The 22,120-nt window shown below is 45.7% G+C and overlaps 1 protein-coding gene across 2 annotated transcripts in view; it reads right to left on the bottom strand.

Moving 5' to 3' along the window:
• The window catches only part of TSPAN9 (tetraspanin 9), a 75,687-nt gene that overhangs the window by 2,803 nt on the left and 50,764 nt on the right, over nt 1–22,120 (bottom strand). For both annotated transcript variants that reach the window (XM_039368538.1, XM_039368536.1), the window contains 5 exons: nt 6,688–6,879; nt 5,273–5,347; nt 2,758–2,859; nt 1,522–1,659; nt 110–193 (listed from right to left, as the gene is read on the bottom strand). In XM_039368538.1, coding sequence (XP_039224472.1) covers nt 110–193; nt 1,522–1,659; nt 2,758–2,859; nt 5,273–5,347; nt 6,688–6,879 — 591 coding nt within the window. The remainder of the gene's footprint in view (nt 1–109; nt 194–1,521; nt 1,660–2,757; nt 2,860–5,272; nt 5,348–6,687; nt 6,880–22,120) is intronic.

The raw sequence follows: 22,120 nt of genomic DNA, 5'->3' as shown, positions 1-22,120 counted from the left end.
CTATCTCAGCTTGCATTTTTGCAAAAAATAAAAATAAATAAAAAAATTACTGCTCCTTCCACATCCTGAATCCAAGACACCCTGCCTCGTTGTTTAGTTTAGCCCATACCTGTATTATGAGGAGGCACATTGCAACAGCCCCAGGGATGTGCTTGTTATCTTCAAACCACGTCATGACCTTCTCGTAGCATCCCTGCAGAAGGAAAGGATTCTTAAAACATTGTTTGATAGCAAAAGCATTCTTGAGCAGAAGGTGGGAAAAAAAATATGGAAGGTTTGACTCCTGCTCATTGTCTTCTCTCTCTGGGTTCCTATTGTAAGCAAGACCCCTTGGCAGGAATTAAGAAACTTCAAATGATATTGGACAAGGATTCATCAAGGAGGTGAATTCTGCTCACCATGCACAGATTGCTCAGCACTCTAGTTCAACTTTTTTTTTCTTTTTACAGATCACATGATTTTGCCTCTCCTGCAACATAATGTGTAAAGGCGAGGTTATTTTCATTCGGAACGTGTCTCCAGCACGCACAATAATAATAATAATAAATCTATCTAAATTTATTTTGCGTGAATCTTATCGCTATGTGTTTCATCCCTGGAAGGAAGATTTCCAGAGAAGTTTACTGTCGTAAGCTCAGACTGGGAAGCTGAAAATATCTCCCAGAAGGCAGTCCCATCTGTAGCGCTGCTGAAGCAACCTGCACAAAGAATCCTCCAGAAAGACACCAGATTGACTTGAAGGTGACTTTACTTTTTTTATCTACTACACAGTGCTTAAATCCTCTCTGGTGGAACGTGAGAGAGCTGCACAACTTCCCTCAGTGATCTGTAATCTAAGCATCAACCAGACACAAGTATTTTTAGCACCAGATCGATGCTTGGACAAATGGCTGAGTGAACAACAGTTATTATCTATTAGCAGGTTTACGCCCCAATCCTATCCTGATTTACTTAAGTGCAATTCCCGCTGAATTCTACAGAACTTAAGGATTCGTGATGGATACTATTAAAGAACGTCCTTGACTTATAACCGTTGGTTTAGTGACCATTCAAAGAGACAACAGCACTGAAAAAGGTCACTTACTACCATTTTTTTCAACCTTACGACCGTTGCAGTATCCCCGGGGTCACGTGTTCAACATTGTCAACTGACTCATATTTACGACGGTTGCAGCGTCCTGGGGTCATGTGACCCCCTTTTGCAACTTTTTGACAAGCAGGGGAAGCCAGATTCACAACTGTGTTATTAATTTAACAATTTGCCGGTCATGTGTGATCCCTTTCGATGACCTTCCGGCTAGCAAAGTCAACGGGGGAAGCTAGAGTGCCTTCACAACTGTCTTCAACGGCAGTGATTCGCTTAAACAACGGTGGCAGGAACAGCTATAAAATGGGGCAAGGCTCGCTTAAGAACTGCCTTACTTAGCCGTGGTCCTAAATGCTCCTAGTCAACAAAGCAGCTACGTTGGGAAGAATCTACGGCTGAGGAAGCGTGAAGGCAACGTTCAGAGAAGGGCTTACCGTTTTCCACACCAGGCTGGTGTTGTTGGAATTCCGTCCACAATCTTGGGAATTCTCCATGCAGCACCTGTCAGGGACAACGTTGTCGCCCAACACGGGGTACCAATCTCTGTAATCAGTTACCCCACAGCAGCGCATCTATGGGGGGGTGGGAAGAGGCGGAGAATGAGGACTCCTGTTCCTAAGGAAGTCGCTTAAAGCTCACAACGTTATTAGAGAAACGAGTATATATTTCAAAAACAGCCGTGTTAGGGGTGTAAAATAAAGGCAAGAGACCAAGCACCTTACTATAGGTCGGGGGGGGGGGGGTGTTAAACTCAATTCCATTGAGGGCCGCATCAGCATTGCAGTTGACCTCCGGGGGGGGGCCTGAATGGGTATGGCCAGGGTGGGTGTGGCCTGAGTGGGCGTGGATGGAGTGGGTGTGGCCTACTGGGTGGGCGTGGCCAGCTCTACATCATTCGCATCAAGGGGGCCTGTGGGGGCCTGGGCAGGAGTGGGACAGATCTGAGGTCTCTGGCAGAAGGGGGTGGGATCGGGGCAAGCGCCAAGGCACGGTCCACTGGAGGAGCCTCACTGCCTGTTGAAACCCCTCCGCCAGAGCCCATGAAGCCGGATATATGAAGTAGGCAAGGGCCATGTGCTGGCCACTTCCAGGTGATGGTGCATTTCTTCATTCCTCACAAAGGGTGACCCCTCCCCAGCATGCACCCAGGGGGTGGGCCAACGCGGCAGGGGCTGGTTCCTCACTGTTTCCGGACGGCCTTGTGAAGCTAAGACTGAATGCGTTTCAGCATAGAGGGCCACCACAAAATTGTACATTGGCTCCCGGCCGACCTGGGCCAGGGCCATGGCAGCGGGGGCCGTTCCCTCGCTGTTTCCAGGATGGCTTCGTGGGCCACATGAAACCACTTCGCGGGCCGCATCCGGCCCCCGGGCCTTGTGTTGGACATGTCTGCTCTATCGGAACCATGACAGCAGCCTTTTCAGCGATGAACAATGTTGCAGGAGGTTACAAGCAGCGCAGACTTACAGAGGACATATGTAGTACATAGATGAGTGTTTATTAAGTTCAGAAGGAAAGAAAATGCGGATTGCTAGAGCGAGCAAATGCCAGCAGATGGCAGCCACAGAACAGCAAAGACTTATCGGCTCTCCTGCAGTGGTTTTCTAGTTTCTGACTCAGATCTGGTAGCCCTTGGTTTGCAAAGACGTAAGTAAGCGCTTAGGTCTTACCTCTGCTTGAATGATATTCCACGCATTCTTCAGCCCGACGTTATTTTCTGTGTTATACAGCTTGAGGCCCTCCTTCAAGTCCTGCTTTGCGCTTTCGCTCACCTATTTCACATAATGAACTGTTTTAATTGTTACTTCCCGCAGGTATGAATTTTCACGTGACTTGGGTTGGGGCACAGCGTAAAGATACGAGACAAACGGAACAGAATCATCACTAACGGGGTGGAGAATTCCCGGCTTCAAACTGGCTTTTGGAGAAAAATTCCTCAGTACACAAAGGGGTCTCTGCAGAGTAGCATCCAAAAAGTCAAAATTACAGCTGCTACAATGTGATTGGAGCTGCCCCCTTTCGAAATAACTTGACCCCCCTCTTCTTTGTGGCAGCCCCTCAAATACTGGAATACTGCTGTCATATCTCCCCTATTTCTTATTTTCATGGCTAGTCTAAAGAAAAGAAGAAATAGGGGTGACATTAGCAGTATCCCAGCATTTGAGAGGCTGCCACAAAGAGGGGTCAAACTATTCTTCAGAGCACCAGAGGGCAGGACAAGAAGCAATGGTTGGAAACTGACCCAAAAGAGAAGCAACCTGGAATTAAGGAGAAACTTCCTGACAGAGAGGACAATTAACCAGTGGAACAGCTCTGCCACCAGAAATCGTGGGCGCTCCATCACTGGAGTTTTTTAAGAAGAGACTGGACAGTTACTTGTCTGAGATGGTCTAGGTTCTCCTGCTTGAGCAGGGGGCTGGACTAGAAGACTTCCGAGGTCCCTTCCAGCTCTATTCTATTCTAAATGTGCATTGCAGCCCCGTGGAGAGTAGCCCACGCACGAAGAAACACACAAGAGCCTCCTAATCCAGGAAGGAGCGCAACGCAAGACAGATCTGTGCAAAAGATTTTCCTGGCTACATCTGTTTGGAAGGAGCTAAGGGTGCAGGAAGACACACAAACACACCCCCAAATTGTGCCCCTGTTTGGTCTGGGGCAAGGGTAGGCCACCTTGGCTCTTTTATGCCTGGTGGACTTCAACTCCCAGAATTCCTGAGCCAGCTTGTTGACGTCCACGAGTCATAAAAGAGCCAAGGTTGCCTACCCCTGGTCTGGGGGAGGCACAACTCACTCAGAACTAGGGAAGGGACCTCCCTGAATCCAGGGGTCATGCAGCCACTCAGCTTTGTGAGGCTGCTCGGGTCTGCCCCCCCCTTTTCCCAGGCCTCCCCCTGTGGGGAAAATCCTTGGCGCATCAGTCAGTAAGCCACAGTTTGATTGATGTGTCTGAGCAACCAGCAGCCTACTCATGATACCTGATCCCCTGCTGATAGATGACCTCCCCAGAGGCCTCATGTAGGAGTGGAGAGAGCACTGACTCTTCAAGGACCCCCACAAATCAGGGGGTTTCATTTGACCTCTCTCCTTCTGAAGCAGTGTTTCTCAACCTTGACCATTTTAAGGCATGTGGACTTCAACTCCCAGTATTCCACAGCCAGCATTGCTGGCTGTGGAATTCTGGGAGTTGAAGTCCACATGCCTTAAAATGGTCAAGGTTGAGAAACACTGTAATCTGAAGGGAAGCAGGCCTGGAGAAGAGTCCCTGCAACTCTGCATCCCACACCCAGCTCCCTTACTTGTTCCAGAATGATACTCCAGCGAGAGAACAAGGACACGGAGAACAAGGACACGCAGGACGGCTAAATATCATCAATAAATGTAATTAATGTCAATCATGCCCCCACCTCAAACCCCGATTGAAAAGAGCCCAGATAACCCTGATAATGACAAATATTTAAACGTTATTTATATTAGCATTAGCATTAATCATGACTGCCATTAATGATACTATTACTAATATTAAGCTCTAAAACAGTGTTTCTCAACCTTGACAATTTTAAGGCATGTGGACTTCAACTCCCAGAATTCCACAGCCAGCATTGCTCTAAAACCAACGGTATAAAAAACCAACCACTGCTCTAAAACCAACGGTATAAAAGCATCATCCCACACAAAGGTGTCTTTTCGAGCTATTTTCTTTCCCCCCTTCATAAACAGATGTTTCTTTTGGGAGTGAGTTGATTCAGCTGTAAATACACCTCATAAGTGTTGAGTTGGGAACCTGGGATGCAAACTCATATTTCTAAAGACTTTTCCTTCTATTGGTATATAATTTGAATCCAAAGAATTACGGTTTGGCAAAGGCCAACAGCTGTTCCTCTGACAGGTCATGCAGAGCACCATAAATAAAACTGTTAATTTCGTTATTTCTTCCTTGACCTAGATCTGGTGTCTTTCTTCATTCGACTGAATGTACCTTTTCTCTAAAATCTGACTTGATGCTCACTGTCTTTTTGAGGGAAGATGCATGCATGTATTTGGTTTTTTTTCCCTCCCAAGGAATTATGCTACAGAAAAGAAGCTTTGGTTCTGAGGATGAGCGAACCAGCCTAGTGGCCTGTCTGTCTGTCTCTCTGCCTGTGTCTGTGTGTGTTTGTGTCTGTGTGTGGCTATATAAATACATACCTTGTCCATATAAACAAAGAACAAAATCAGCACTATCAGCTCAGCCAGGAGAATGATCAGCAAAACGACAAAAAACTGAAAGAAAAGAAGAACAGGAACAGAGCGGAGTGTCAGAGTAATCGGAGAACGGAAAGGATTTGGAACATCTCACCGTATAGGACAGTGGTGGTGAACCTATGGCACGCGCGCCAGAGGTGGCACTCAGAGCACTCTCTGTGGGCACGTGTGCCGCCGCTGCTACCAGCAGCTTGCGCAGGTCCAAAGGCCACCCCCAAGCAAGGAAAGCCGGATCCCCATTGGCACTATGGCCCCCCAGTCCCAGCTAGGATTGCGTGCCTCCCGCCATCTATGCTGGGTTTCCTGCCCATCGCCCCACCCCTGGATCTCCCCCAAATCTGCCCGGCCCCCACCGGCGTCCCCTCCATGAGCAACATCCAGGTGGCCATGCCCACCGCAGCCACGCCCACCCAGTCTGCCGTGACCACCGCAGCCATGCCCATCCAGTGGGCTGTGCCCACCCAGTGGGCCACGCCCCAAGCACACCCCTGGGGGCAACACAATGTTGATGCGGCCTGGCACTTTGCGATAAATAAGAGGGTTTGGGGGTTGTGATTTGGGCACTCGGTCTCTAAAAGGTCCGCCATCACTGGTGTAGGAAAACGCGAGCGGGATAGTTGCATTAACCTACTTAGGCGTAATTAAAACAACAAGGGAAATAAGCTCTGATTGAATCCCCCCAAGAGAGACAGTGCCCCCACGGCAGCAGGACCGTGATTGGTTGTGTCTTCTTGAAGTAATGGCTCCTGCTTAAATCACAGCTGGGGGTTATGAGTTTGGGGGGGGGGGTAGAAGGAAAGCTTTGCCCAGCTTCAACTGATGGGTCAGTTCTGATCCCACCCAGAACTGATTCCGCCTCAGTGATGGCAAATCAACTCTTGATCGGTTGGATGGCTGTATTGCGCTCGACGGGCACGACCCTTGAAGGCAACTGGGGAGCCCCAGATGGTCGAGAAGATGGCCCTTGACTTACAACACTGCGTTGAGTCACCGTTCAAAGTTACAACGGCACTGGAAAAAGTGAGTCGTGATCGTTTTTCACGCTTATGCAGCAGCCCCAGGGCCACGTGTTCAAAATTCAGCCTCTGGGCAACCGACCCTTATTTACGACGGCTTTAGTGTCCCCGGGGAGTCACGTGATCTCCTTTTGCGACCTTCCATCAAGCAAAGTCCAGGGGGAAGCCAGATTCACTTAACAACTGAGTTACTAACTTAACAACTACAGCGAATCTGTCAACGCTGCTAACATCGGATGTTTTTGCATGGTCAGCAGATGTTGGAGGCTTTGAGGAGGAAAATAAAAAGGCATTTTTTTTCCCGGGGCGTGAAAGAGGAGACTCGTCCACAAACCGACTTACACTTAAAAGCAGGCACTTGTTCTCCTTGATGGCACCCAGGCAGCCCAGGAAGGCCGTTACCATGACAACGGTACCAATGGCGATGACCAGGTTGGCAGCCGACAGCAACGGGAAACTGGGAGAAAACGTGGCAAAGTTTCCTTGGGAGACGGAGAGCCATATTCCCACGCCCAGGAGCCCACAGCCGCACAACTGCACAAAGAGAGAGAGAGAGAAAAAAAAGAGGAAGAAGGGATGAGGGGCAGGAAAACCATGGGCCTTTGCCATTTGCCACGCAGACTGGCCCTGGAGCGGGTGAGAGGAGGGGAGTGCCACTGTGCCCTTGACTACTCGCCACGGTGGGAGGGGAGGGCTCCCGACTATTTCCTAACAACAAGGACAATTAATCAGTGGAACAGCTTTGCCTTCAGAATTTGTGGGTGCTCCATCACTGGAGGCTTTTAAGAAGAGACTGGACAGTCACTTGCCTGGAATGGTATAAGTGGAATTTTCCTCCAGTGGGATTTTCCCATGTATTTGATCAGGAAAGATAGATAGGGCAGCCTAGAAAGGTCAGTGCCCTCCTAACCATACCCAAGCACTCCGAGTTTGTTGGCGATGTCCATTTTGCTCTATGAGTTCATGGTGACCTAACCCTAACCCTAAGTGGAATTTTCCTCCAATGGGATTTTCCCATGTATTTGACCAGGAAACATAGAGAGGGCAGCCTAGAAAAGTCAGTGCCCTCCTAACCATACCCAAGTACTCCGAGTTTGTTGGCGAAGTCCATTTTGCCCTATGAGTCCGTGGCGACCTAACCCTAACCCTAAATGGAATTTTCCTCCAATGGGATTTTCCCATGTATTTTACCAGGAAACATAGATAGGGCAGCCTAGAACGCTCAGTGCCTTCCTAACCATACCCAAGCACTCCAAATTCGTTGGTGATGTCCATTTTGCTCTAGGAGTTCATGGTGACCTAACCCTAAGTGGAATTTTCCTCCAGTGGGATTTTCCCATGCATTTTACCAGGAAACATAGAGAGGGCAGCCTAGAAAAGTCAGTGCCCTCCTAACCATACCCAAGCACTCCGAGTTTGTTGGCGATGTCCATTTTGCCCTATGAGTTCATGGCAACCTAACCCTAACCCTAAGTGGAATTTTCCTCCAATGGGATTTTCCCATGTCTTTTACCAGGAAATATAGATAGGGCAGCCTAGAAAAGTCAGTGCCCCCCTAACCATACCCAAGCACTCCGAGTTCATTGGCGATGTCCATTTTGCTCTATGAGTTCGGGGTGACCTAACCCTAACCCTAAGTGGAATTTTCCTCCAATGGCATTTTCCCATGTCTTTTACCAGGAAATATAGATAGGGCAGCCTAGAAAAGTCAGTGCCCCCCTAACCATACCCAAGCACTCCGAGTTCATTGGCGATGTCCATTTTGCTCTATGAGTTCGGGGTGACCTAACCCTAACCCTAAGTGGAATTTTCCTCCAATGGCATTTTCCCATGTCTTTTACCAGGAAATATAGATAGGGCAGCCTAGAAAAGTCAGTGCCCCCCTAACCATACCCAAGCACTCCGAGTTCATTGGCGATGTCCATTTTGCTCTACGAGTTCATGGTGACCTAACCCTAACCCTAAGTGGAATTTTCCTCCAATGGGATTTTCCCATGTATTTTACCAGGAAACATAGATAGGACAGCATAGAAAAGTCAGTGCCCTCCTAACCATACCCAAGCACTCCGGGTTTGTTGGCGATGTCCATTTTGCTCTACGAGTTCATGGTGACCTAACCCTAACCCTAAGTGGAATTTTCCTCCAATGGGATTTTCCCATGTATTTTACCAGGAAACATAGAGAGGGCAGCCTAGAAAGGTCAGTGCCCTTCTAACCATACTCAAGCACTCCGAGTTCATTGGCGATGTCCATTTTGCTCTACGAGTTCATGGTGACCTAACCCTATAGGATCTCCTGCTTGAGCCCAGGGTTGGACTAGAAGACGTCCAAGGTCCCTTCCAACTATTATTCTGTTAAGGCTAAAGTATATGAATTACAATCGGTGGAGTTGGGAATGTCTAGTTTAACAAAGAGAAGGACGAGGACTCATTGCTCTTTGGGAGATTTTGGCAGCCCAGATCTGGCTGCGGTAAGCAACTGTGTCTCCCCTTGAATACACTGAAGCCCTAAAAGACCTTAGTTAATGTTTGGGGCTGGGGGTAAAGAAACAGTCCTGGGCCAGGGGGGCTTTGAAAGGGGGCAGGATCATTGACTTCCAGAGACAGGAATTTTTCCCAAATGCCTTCTTCTTTAAATAAACTCCATGTGCGTCTTATTAATTAATTCACTTTTATTCTAATGCATGGTCCTAAACAGATGGCTGGTTATCTAAAAATATGATATTCCTCATCGTATTTTTTTTTAAAAAAAAAAAACCCAAATGTCGCTGTTGGCCGTTTACTATTTTGTAAGACGCCCTGTTACTAATTTTTCATAGTACTCATTTACATCTGCCCACCGTTGGACGAGTTCGTGGAACAGTGGACGAGAAGTACGGTGACTACTATCCAAGTTAACCACGGCCCAAAACGGACGGGTTTTGGATACTTTCACCTGCAACTTCTAAAAGATTCTGGGACCTTCCGTCCTTCCGAAGTCAGTAAAGCGAGGAGCCAGATTGTTTGGAGACAATATGCTGACGTTGTAAACCACCCAGAGGGTGCTGTCAAGAAGCGTTTCTCAACATTAGCAAGGTTATGATGGGTGGATTTCTACTCCCAGAATTCCTCAGCCAGCAGAGCTGGCTGAGGAATTCTGGGAGTTAAAGTTCACCCATCTTAAACTTGCCAAGGTAGAGAAACACTGAGGTAAAGCATTAAAGAGGGGTATATAAATCTATTGCTGTTGTTAAGTACTAGGTCCTCCATCACCACCATCCCGCAAACCCCACTCCTTACGAGCACTGATAATGTTACCTACTTGGGTCATGAAATGTCTGCAAGAAAATAGCAGGCTCAGAGAGCACCAAGGACCCCCACAATGCCACCCTCCTTCTCCTCCTTCTCCTCTTCTTCCTCCTCCTCCTCCTCCTCTCCTCCCCCTCCCCCTCCTCCTCTTCCTTCTCCTTCCTCCTCCTCCTCCATCATTCCACAAACCCTACTCCCTTCTAGATCTGATGATGTTACCTAACTTGGGCAATGAAACATCTGCAAGAAAACAACCAAAGACCCCACAGAGAACACCAAAGACCCCACAGTCCCTTCTCCTCCTCCTCCTCTCCATAAAACCCACTCCCTTCTAGCACTGATGATGTTACCTAGTTGGGTCATGAAACGTCTGCAAGAAAACCACCCAGCTCAGAGAGCACCAAGGACCCCACAGTTCTCCCCCCTCTTCCTCCTCCTCCTCCTCCTCCTCTCTGCAAACCCCATTCTTTCTAGTACTGATGATGTTCCATAGTTGGGTCATGAAACGTCTGCAAGAAAACCACCCAGCTCAGAGAGCACCAAGGACCCCCACAGTCCTCCTGCTCCCTCCCTCTCCTCTATCTCCTCCCCTCCCCCCTCCTCCCCCTCCTCCTCTGCCAGTTTTCAAACTTTAAAACAGGCCTTTCCAAGCTGCTGCCTCCCAGTACAAACACACCAGATTGCCAATGCCCAGAATGTTTAACCAAAATGTCTTTAAACCCCTGGAAGCTGGCAAGTGTGAAAAGCAGCATTAAATATGTTTTAATGCAGAGACATCACCCTGCCAACAAAAGTGTGTATAGTGAAGGCCATGGTTTCCCCAGTTGCAATGTATGGCTGTGAAAGTTGGACCATAAGAAAGGCTGAGCGCAAAAGAATGGAGGCCTTTGAACTCTGGGGCTGGAGAAGACTCCTGTGAGTCTCCTGGACTGCAAGGCGTTCAAACCGGTCAGTCCTAGAAGAGATCAACCCCGACTGCTCTTTAGAAGGCCAGATCCTGAAGCTGAAACTCAAGTCCTTTGGCCACCTAATGAGAAGGAAGGACTCCCTGCAGAAGAGCCTGATGCTGGGAAAGATGGAGGGCAAGAGAAGAAGGGGATGACAGAGAAGGAGGTGGCTGGATGGAGTCACTGAAGCAGGAGGCGTGAGCTTCAATGGACTCCAGAAGATGGTAGAGGACAGGAAGGCCTGGAGGAACGTTGTCCATGGGATCGCGATGGGTCAGACATGACTTCGCAATTAACAACAACAACAATGTGATAGAGGCTTTTCCCAAACTGGGAAGTATTAAGACCGGCGCAGCAAATACGGGGGAAGAGAGAAAAAACAACACCATTTGGTCTCTTGCTCCACTGAATAAGCTCCTTCACCAAACCTTCACCGGATTGCGACTGCTGTTCTAAACCAAAAGCATTTTCTGTGCTTCTGCATGCCTAGAAAAACGAACGAACTGAATTCTCTTCCTGCTACCACATTTAAAATTAGAAACTTGCCAAGTGGGATTTGAAACTCTTGGCAGATGAGCCAAATATTTTTGGACCCGCATTGTATGCCAGAGACAGCTGACTTTTATCGCTAGGACATTATGAATGCTAACCCCGGGCTAAATAAATGCAGAGCAAAGATAAGCAGGATCCTGGGGCCGGGGAGGATGGTGGGAAAAAGGAGCTGAAGGTGGGTTAGAACATGAGCTATTGGTCCTTGGGGGCTGATGGGTCAGCCATCTCTGTCAGGGTTGGCCAATACCTCCCAAAGGCTGACATGCAGTTGGGTGCTGGTGGTGATCAATCCTTCTTACAGAGCAGGGGAGGGCTTCCACTTTATCAAGATCACATGTCGTGTGTTAATACCACTTTACAAGACCTTGGTAAGGCTACACTTGGAATACGGCATCCAGTTTTGGTCACCACGATGTAAAAAAAGATGTTGAGATTCTAGAAAGAGGGCAGAGAAGAGCAACAAAGAGGATCTGGGCACTGGAGGCTAAAACATTTAAGGAACGGCTGCTGGAATTTGGTATGTCTAGTTTAATGAAGAGAAGGATGAGGGGGGACATGATAGCAGTCTTCCAATATCTCAGGGGCTGCCCCAAAGAAGAGGAGTCAAGCTATTCTCCAAAGCACCTGAAAGCAGGACAAGAAGCAACAGATGGAAACCAATCAAGGAGAGAAGCAACGTAGAACTAAGGAGAAACTTCCTGACAGGGAGAACAATTAACCAGTGGAACTACCTGCCTCCAGAAGGGGTGAATGCTCCAAAACTGGACGTTTTTAAAAAGAGACCGGACAGCCATTTGTCTGAAATGGTATAGGGTTTCCTGCCTGAGCAGGGGGTTGGACTAGATGACCTCCAACGTTTATTCTATTCCATTCCATTCCATTATTCTATTCTATTCTATTCTATTCTATTCTTCTATTCTATTCTCCATTCAATTCTACTCCACTCCATTCCATCCCATGTTATTCTGTTCTATTCTATTCTATTCTATTCTATTCTATTCTATTCTATTCTATTCCATTCCATTCTGTAATTCTATTCTGTAATTCTATTCTATTCTGTAATTCTATTCTGTAATTCTTATTCCTATTCCTATTAAGGGGGTGGAGATCTCCCCCCCCTCAAAATGATCATTGCTAGTGGACAATTTTCATCCAGTTTCTAACTCTCACTTTCTCTTGGAAGGCTTTGGTGAAAGTGACTGCCCAGCAGCTTGAAACAACGATTAAACGGATTGGACATGTTTAGCCTTGAGGAAAGAGGAGCGAGGGGATTAAGGTGGCACTCTTTAAAGGCTTAAAACGGAGCCTCGTAGAAGGTCAAGCCCTTTCCGCTGTCATCTCACAGTGGAAGACACGAAACTGTGGATTTCAACGTACAGGAAGGCAGTTTCCAAATGAAGGCGGAAACCAAACGAGGCCCTGAGCTGTTTGACTGTGGAACCAGGAAGACGTGGGGCACAAAGAAGCCCCTCTGTCTTGAAATTTCCACGTTGAGGAGGTAGTCAGATCCACCGGCCCCTTTGGCCTCCATCTAGGGCAGGGTTTCCCAAACTTGACAATTTTAAGGCATGTGGACTTCAACTCCCAGAATTCCACAGCCAGCGTTGCTGGCTGTGGAATTCTGAGAGTTGAAGTCCACATGCCTTAAAATTGTCAAGTTTGGGAAACACTGATCTAGGGTTTTACAATTCCATAATAGCTGCTGAGCTGAGACTTTGAAAGATCCCCTTCATTAAGCAATCCTTCTGGCTTTCTCAAGGTTATCTTCCTTTTTGCTGACCCACCAGGCTGGGGAAGCAGCGGCCGCTGTATCTGAGCGAAAGGCAAGCTAGCCAGCAAGCTGGCCATCAATTCTCTCCACTCCAGCAGAGACAAGTTTGGCTCCATCTTATCCTCTTCTCCTTTTTTCGAAGCGACGGGTTTCTTATGCAATAAGCAGGCAACCGATGAATTTGCCCGGAGAGCAACTCTCCTTTTTCTTTTTTTTTTTTTTAGTCAATTGCCAAATGACATTTTGTTCGAGAGAAAGAGAGGAGCGGGGGGGGGGAGGGGGAAGGAAGCGAAGGGGAAGTCAATCCAATTTACTGGCATAATATGTTAACAGATTAGAACACACTTCCGTTCCTCATTTATTTGGGGAATACCTGGGAGGCTGAATGTGAAGGAGGGATCTCACGAGGGTTTTCGTTTAGGATTTGCCCGCCACCTCGGAAGACAGACGCCTCCTACTGTCCCCAAATTATCCAAAAGGAAAAGATGATAGATAGATAGATAGATAGATAGATAGATAGATAGATAGATAGATAGATAGATGATAGAAGAGAGAGGGGGGGGAGAGAAGATAGATGATAGAAGATAGACGCTAGAAAATAGAAAATAGATGATAGAAGATAGAGAGAAGGTAGTAGTAGTAGTAGTAGTAGTAGTAGTAAAGTCAGAAGGGACCTTGGAGGTCATCTAGTCCAGCCCCCTGCTCAGGCAGGAAACCCTATACCATTTCAGACAAATGGCTGTAGAAGATAGAAGATAGATGATAGAAGAGATATAGTAGATAGATAGATAGATAGATAGATAGATAGATAGATAGATAGGTAGGTAGGTAGGTAGGTAGGTAGGTAGGTAGGTAGGTAGGTAGGTAGGTAGGTAGACAGACAGACAGACAGACAGACAGACAGGAGAGAGAGAGAGATGATAGAAGATAGTAGAAGCTAGAAAATAGATGATAGAAGATAGAGATAGATTTTAGTAGAGAGAGTAGATAGATACGTAGGTAGATAGATAAATGGATAATAGATGATAGTAGATAAATGATAGATGATAGATAGATAGAAGATAGATGATAAATAGATGATAGATGATAGAAGATAAAGAGAGAGAGAGAGAGAGAGAGAGAGAGTCAACTTGTCTTACAACCGTATGTTAGTACGGTCTTACAACCCTAATTAAGTCTGCCATGTCAGTCGTAAGTCACAACAGTCATTAAGACAGGTTACCAGGCAACCCCGATTTTACAACTTTTTTGTGGCACTGCAGTTGTTAAGTGAATGCCAGAGTCATTTTCTTTGGAAAAAGCACCTCTGGGACTTGAGTGATGGAGCACTCACAACCCTGGGAGTTATTCCATTGATTGACTGTTCTCACCATCAGGAAATTTCTGCTTTCCTTCTAGGTTGAATCGCTCTTTGACGAGCTTCCACCCCATTGCTTCTTGTCCTGCCCTCTGGCGCTTTGGAGGATAAGCGGATCCCCTTCTTCACTGCAACAGCTGCTCAAGTACAGGAAGACAGCCACCACGTCCTGTCCCCCCCCCCAATCCTTCTCTTCGATAGGATAGCCCAGGGGTCTTCAAACTTGGCCCTTTTAGGACTTGCGGACTTCAACTCCCAGAATTCCTCAGTCGGCCATTTTGATGAAACTGCGGGCTTGGATCCAGATCAGGAGTCTTCAAACTTGGCCCTTTTAGGACTGGTGGACTTCAACTCCCAGAATTCCTCAGTCGGCCATTTTGATGAAACTGCGGGCTTGGATCCACACCAGGGGTCTTCAAACTTGACCCTTTTAGGACTTGCGGACTTCAACTCCCAGAATTCCTCAGCCAGCGGACACGCTGGCTGAGGAATTCTGGGAGTTGAAGTCCACAAGTCTTAAAAGGGCCAAGTTTGAAGACCCCTGGGCTAGACATACCTACTTCCCTCAACCGTTCATCATATGATTTAGCCTCCAGACCCCTTATCAATCATGGTTGCTCTTCTCTGCACTCTTTCTAGGATCTCAGCATCTTAGATAAAATGAATATCCTATTGGGAGCACAGAAGTAATCCATTCAACATTGTCATTTGGGCAATAAGCGTTTTGCCATAGACTCAGCTAGGATGTAAGGTCAAATGGTGGTTTGAAGCTATTCGAGAGATTTCATAGAGTACTAACAAGACCACCTCTTTGGCGCTTCATGCAACATTGGCTAATGTGGGTCCGAGAGATCACGTGATTACAGAACACATTAACAAGGCGGGCTGCACCAAAACACATCAAACCGCACGAATAAATGCTTAACGCATCGTAACTAGCATCGCAGGAATGGCCAAATGACTGTCAAAAGGCAGCTTTCCTTGAAAGGTAAAAGATGTGTTTTAGGTTTCCTTTTTCCAGCCTTGAATCCAGCTGTGATGCGGTCTGTACCTCTTGCCAACGTTTTAAGATACCAAAGGACAGACACACACAAGCCTACCAATAATAATAATAATAATAATAATAATAATAATAATAATAATAATAATAATGGACAAATTTTAAATGGATAAACATGTACTAGGATAATGTTTGCTCCTCTCCTAATCTCTAGTTTAGCCTGCTGGAATTTCAAACCTAATTCTTTCCCAAGATTCATCCATAGACAAAAATCCAAAATCTCACACTTGTGCTCTGCTCATTAAGTTGCGAGGGGTCTTTAAGAGGAGGGACAGTGGCAGGAATTGGGTTTGTCTAGTCTTAGTGAAAGGAAGAAGCAGGGTGAGATGACAGCAGGGTTCAAATATCTGAAGGGTTGCCACATAGAAGAGGGACAAAGCTGGATTAGAAGACCTCCAAAATCCCTTCCAGCTTCTATTCTATTCTATTCTATTCTATTCTATTCTATTCTATTCTATTCTACTATTCCATTCCATTCCATATTTTCTATTCTATTCTATTCTATTCTATTCTATTCTATTCTATTGTATATGTCTATTCTATTCTATATTTCTATTCCATTCCATATTTTCTATGCTATTCTATTTTATTCTATGTTTATTCTATTCTATATGTCCATTCCATTCCATATTTTCTATTCTATTCTAATTCTATTCTATTCTGATGTTCTGTTCTGTTCTATTCTATTCTCTACTCTACTCTATATACTCTTACATTTCTATTCTATTCTATTCTATTCTATTCTATTCTATTCTATTCTATTCTATTCCTATTTCCATTCCATTCCATTCCATTCCATTCCATTCTTCTGTTCTGTTCTGTTTCGTTCCGTTCCGTTCTATTCTATTCTCCAAAGCACCTGAAGGTAGGACAAGGTTGGAAACTAACCAAGGAGAGAAGCAACCTGGAACTAAGGAGAAACTTCCTAACAGGGAGGACAATTAACCAGTGGAACCACCTGCCTCCAGAAGCGATGAATGCTCCAACACTGGAAGTTTTTAAGAAGAGATTGGACAGACACCATTTGTCTGAAATGGTATAGGGTCTCCTGCCTGAGCAGGGGGTTGGACTAGATGACCTCCAAGGTCCCTTCCAACTCCGTTATTCTGTTATTTCAAGACAGGTTTAGGCGGATCTGTTATCAACCAGAGAGAGGTATTTCTCACCAAAGGTGAGGAAATATCCCAGGCAGCTTAAAACTTCATTCTACCTTGCCTTTGTGGATATAAAGGGCCACATTCATTTGACTGCCAGTCAAGTCTGAATACCATTCAAATCAGGCACTCACCTTCTTCAAACAGCCAGGAAAAACTCCCAAATTTGCTGAGGCAGTGGTGACCCCTCGGATCCCTCTTACACAGTGGTTCTCCACCTGTGGGTCGGGACCCCATTTGGGGTCGAACGACCATTTCACGGGGGTCGCCAAACAACGCAGTCCGCCATTTTTTCCCCCTTTTCCTTAGCTGTGCTACTCCCTTTTATTCTATTGGCTTTTGAAAGCCAATAGAATAGACTCTCTTGAATAGAGTCTAATTCTATTGGCTTTCAAAAGCCAATAGGAATTGTCCAGGCTGTCTCTGCCCTGCTGAGCCCGCCAAAAGTCCCATTCTGCAAACGGTGCTGCACCAGTTGAGTAGTCCTCGACTTACTACCGGTTGAGTAGTCCTCGACTTACGACCGGTTGGGGGTCGCGGCATTAAAAAGGTTGAGAACCACTGCTCTATAATTTCTCTGGAAAGCCTTCAGAGATCTTAAATCAAATTACCGTTCGCCATTTTCTGCTACTGTCCGAAGGTAAACCTCACATTCCTTGGGTTTTTTAAGCAAAGCACGGATATCTAAACCGAGTATTTATGGAAACAGGGCTCACCAACGAAGGTATGTCAGGCACCCACCTACGGTATTTCATGCCACAGCAGTAAAAGAGCCCCAGGTCAATCGGTTAGTCAGCAGCTGCTGGCTCCGTCTTTTCCGTGCACAAGAGGGAAATTGTGTACCAACCGCTCTGACGTTCTGGTGGCAAAATATCTTTTCCCCGGCCCCCCCCCATATATGTTTTTATTAGTTTTTATAGTCACCAATGCTTAATATTCTATCTGCAACAGATTGTCTGGGTTCCAACATTTAACTTACGAATCCGTGTTAAACTCCTTTCTCTCTGCCGCGTTTTTTCTAGCCATTGAGAAAAGATATCCCACCTTCCTAAAGTATACTAAATCTTCTTTCACTTTCAGCATCCATCTATCCATTTCTGCGCAATCCAATAAATGTTTTAATGAACTCTTCCTCCGTGGTTAAATCTTTGTTTTTCCACTGTTGAGCGAACGCAATTCTCACCGCAGTTAATACGTGTAATATTATATATATATGTGTATGTGTGTTTTCTGAGGTTTTTGCAGGTGTTTGTATGTAGGTCTTTGGTTATTCGGGTTTTCTCCCACGTAAAATTGGAAGTGTCTTGGCGACGTTTCGACGAAGTCCCATTCGTTATTTTCAGGCTGGTATTTTCGGCTTCTTGCTTTGCTCCTAGAAGCACGAAGCCGAAAACACCAGCCTGAAGATGACGAATGGGACTTTGTTGAAACATCGCCAAGACAGTTCCAATTTGACGCAGGAGAAAACCCGACTAACCAAAGACCTACATACATACATACATACATACATACATACATACATACACACACACACACACACACACACATATATATCTATATCTATCTCTATATCTATATCTATATCTATCTATCTATCTATCTATCTATCTATCTATCTATAGGTCTTTGGTTATTCGGGTTTTCTCCCGCATAAAATTGGAAGTGTCTTGGCGACGTTTCGACGAAGTCCCATTGGTCATCTTCAGGCTGGTGTTTTCAGCTTCGTGCTTCTAGGAGCACGAAGCTGAAATCATCAGCCTGAAGATGACGAATGGGACTTCGTCGAAACGTCGCCAAGACACTTCCAATTTTACGCAGGAGAAAACCCGAATAACCAAAGACCTACATACAAACACCCGCGAAAACCTCAGAAAAATATATATGTACACACGTTGCCTATATGACTCAAGAACTAAAGGGAGGGGGGAAGTGGGTGGTTGTGTGGATGTAAGTAAGAGCTATAAGAAAGAATCACTGAAGGCTGTAAGTGAAGCAAGGATTAGTTGGCTTGGACCTGTTACAAGGTCCATGCGTAGAGTTTAGGTGTGGCTATGCTTATAAGCAGGTTTCCTCACTAGCTGGCTTGTATCCTGATGATGATGGCAGATGTTAGCCATTGAAAGCTTGATTTTATTTATTAAAACCTTGGTGTTTTATTTCCTGGTGATCGCTTCCCTTTTTTACTGAAAAGTATGTACCCAGGAATCGCTATTCTTCAATTTTTAATGTAATTTTTAATATATATTAAATATACATACACATACATACACACGCTCTTTGTCATAGTTTCCTACAATGACGCCTAACGAAAATAATTCTGGCTTAAAATCTGTGTGGTTTTTTTAGCCATTTTCTCTAATCGTGGGTGTATTCTTGACCGGTGGCAAAATATCTTTATGGGGAGCTCGAGATGGTACAGTCTAAAAGCAGGTCTTGCTTGGAAATTGGGTCACCAAGGTCAGTTGGGGGCTGCCTGTGGCTGTTCGTGCTTGGCTCCGGATTAAAGTGGAATTCCTTCCCAAGCATGCCGAGTGCCAGCGCTCCTGAATGATGGGGGGGGGGGAGGAGGAGGCTGATTCACAGACACAAAGACCTTCTCGGTTATTACCTGCAGCGCCTTAAAGAAGGGGGTGGGACAACTTGCCACGGCTAACTCTGCCACAGTCAACTTGCCGCGGCACAACTCACAGCGGAACAATTGAACAATTCTATTTCATTATTTAAAATCCATTTTAAAATAGATGGTTTTCATTTTTGTCAATCACGTTTCATTGTCAAGGTAATATTTCACAGCTAACCAGCTTATGTGATGTAAGAGGTAACGATACACTGATTTTACCGACCTCGCAAGGACAGAAGGCTGAGTCAACCATGAGCTGGTCAAGATCGAACTGCTGGCTGTCGGCAGACCTAGCCTGCAGTGCTGCATTCTAACCACCGGGCCACCAGGGCTTAGATAGCAATAGCAATAGAACTTAAGACTTATAGACCGCTTTCACAGAGCTTTACAGCCCTCTCTAAGCAATTGACAGTCAGCATCTTGCCCCCAACAATCTGGGTCCTCATTTTACCGACCCTGGAAGTATGGAAGGCCGAGTCGACCTTGAGCCCGTCAGGATCAAACTTCAGACATTGGGCAGAGTTAGCTGGCAATACTGCATTCTAACCACTGAGCCACCACGGCTTAGATAGCAATAGTTAGAGCATTTAAACTTATAGATCACTTCACAGGGCTTTACAGTCATCATATTTGCCCCCAACAATCTAGGTCAATGGTTCTCAACCTGTGGATCGGGACCCCATTTGGGGTCGAACAACCATTTCACGGGGGTCGCCAAACAACGCAGTCCACCATTTTTTCCCCCTTTTCCTTAGCTGTGCTACTCCCTTTTATTCTATTGGCTTTTGAAAGCCAAGAGAACAGACTCTCTTGAATAGAGTCTAATTCTATTGGCTTTCAAAAGCCAATAGGAATTGTCCAGGCTGTCTCTGCCCTGCTGAGCCCGCCAAAAGTCCCATTCTGCAAATGGTGCTGCACCAGTTGAGTAGTCCTCGACTTACAACCGGTTGGGGGTCACGGCATTAAAAAGGTTGAGAACCACTGATCTAGGTCTTCATCAAAGGATCAAAGGCTGAGTCAACCTTGAGTCGGTGAGAATCGAACTACTGGCAGCCAGCAGTCAGCAGAAGTAACCTGCACTACTGCACTCTAACCACTGCATCACCACGGCTAATTATCCTTAAAACAACGCCCTAAGAAGTCAAACTCACATTCTGAACATTTTACCCAGTTTGTCACCCAATTCTGGTGGAGCAATCCTAGGATGGACACTTGAGGAACAGTTAAACCAGCTGAAATCTCCCTCCAAGTTCAGAAACAAGAGACAGGAAGCAGAAGTAGGTCCAGGCAGAAGACAAATGCCATGCCAGGAAGGTCCACCAGGGGATAGAAGGTCCACCAGCATTAACGAAGTTAGACCGATCTGGAATGTATTCGTTCAATTTTACCGTTCATTTATTGTATTCGTATCTTGCCTGTCCTTTGGGAACTCTTAAGTAGCTTACAAAGAAGGTGTCCTTCATTTCATCCCTGGAAATATCCTAGGACAGTGATGGCACGGGTGCCAGAGGTGGCACTCAGAGCCCTCTCTGTGGGCACACGAGCCATCACCCCAGTCCTAGGCCTTCAGGTGGGTTTTTAAAAACCTTTTCGCTTTAGGCCTCCGCCGTGTGCAAAAACAAAAAGTTCAGTCAATTTCAACTTCTCGCGGGAAAAAAAAAAGATCTTGCAAAGTTGGAATTGATTGAACTTTTTAGTCCCACCCAGTCTGCTGTTACCACCGCAGCCACGCTCAACCAATTGGCCACACCCACCCGGCACTTGACGATGCATAAGTGGGTTTTGGGTTGTAGTTTGGGCACTCAATCTCTAAAAGGTTTGCCATCACTGTCCTAGGATTTTCATTCCATTAGAAGACCTTGTGGATGTCAACTCCCAGAATTCCTCAGCCAGGCACGCTGGCTGAGGAATTCTGGGAGTTGAAGTCCATGAGTCATAAAAGGGCCGAGTTTGAAGACCCCCATTTTACGCCCTCTCAGATTGGAACTGGTTGAGTTTCCCTATCAGCATTTGATTGAAAATTAGAACAAAAAGTGAAATGGAACAAAAACGATTTGGTTTCATTAGTTTTCAGCATGAAACATATAGTAATTGATACGTAAGTATTCTGAATACAAAACAAGATTGCTGAAGATCTGAATTGGTTCCTTAAGTGTTCTCTTCAAAGAAAATCCGATTGTGGATTGGGAATAGATTTGGGAACAATTTACTTGAAAAATAATGTATCTTGACCTTTAGGATTGGCAAGCAAGCAAATAAATAAGCCCTCTCTGGGTTAGGGCGAGGAAGGGAATAAAATGTAAAATGATCCTTGCACAAAAGGGTGGAGTTTGTATTGGGAGACAGCAACACATATTTCATCTTTCTGACATCACTGTGGTTAGGAAAGGACACCTGCTTCTGGATCTGAGAAAAATATTTTACAATTTGGCTAAAAGTGAGCTGTGTCGTTAACAAGCTGGATCTGCAACAGGTTTGAAAACAAAATATAGCTTAATTAAATGGCTGGAAGGACACGTGAAATAGAGAAGCAAGAGTGTGCAATAAACTGATTTTTAGTTTCAGACACGCCCATTCAGTGTCAAGTTGTTTGTTACTTGCTTAAAACGGGAAGTGATTCTTTCCCAAGCATTATTCTCTCAGAGTTCTTTTTAACAAGATTTATTGAGATGAACGGGGGGGGGGCGTTAAAAGACTTGCAGCTGCATTATTTTCAATTTAGAACCAATATATCCTCACGTACAGCAAAAAGATATTCTAATTTCCTTCTAACAGCCTTCCTGTGCCATGGCAAGGAGGGTCTTTTTTCTCTTCTACAACAGAATATCCCCAAAATATTATATTGTACGAAAGCCACCAAATCTAAGTTGCAAGAGGAACATAGGATCAGTAGATGGCAGCAAAGAGATAGAGAAAGCACTCATTCTTGGCAGCCACCTAGTGGCCATCTGAGCTTCTGAAGCCCAAATTTTGGTAGCGCTACATAAAATGAAAAATGGAATCCAATGGAAAATAATGGAGATTTGG

Source organism: Crotalus tigris, unplaced genomic scaffold (genome assembly GCF_016545835.1).
Source record: "Crotalus tigris isolate CLP2741 ecotype Arizona unplaced genomic scaffold, ASM1654583v1 scf7180000020820.259583, whole genome shotgun sequence".
Classification (NCBI taxonomy): Eukaryota; Metazoa; Chordata; class Lepidosauria; order Squamata; family Viperidae; genus Crotalus; species Crotalus tigris.
This window is presented reverse-complemented; position numbering and strand designations above follow the sequence as displayed.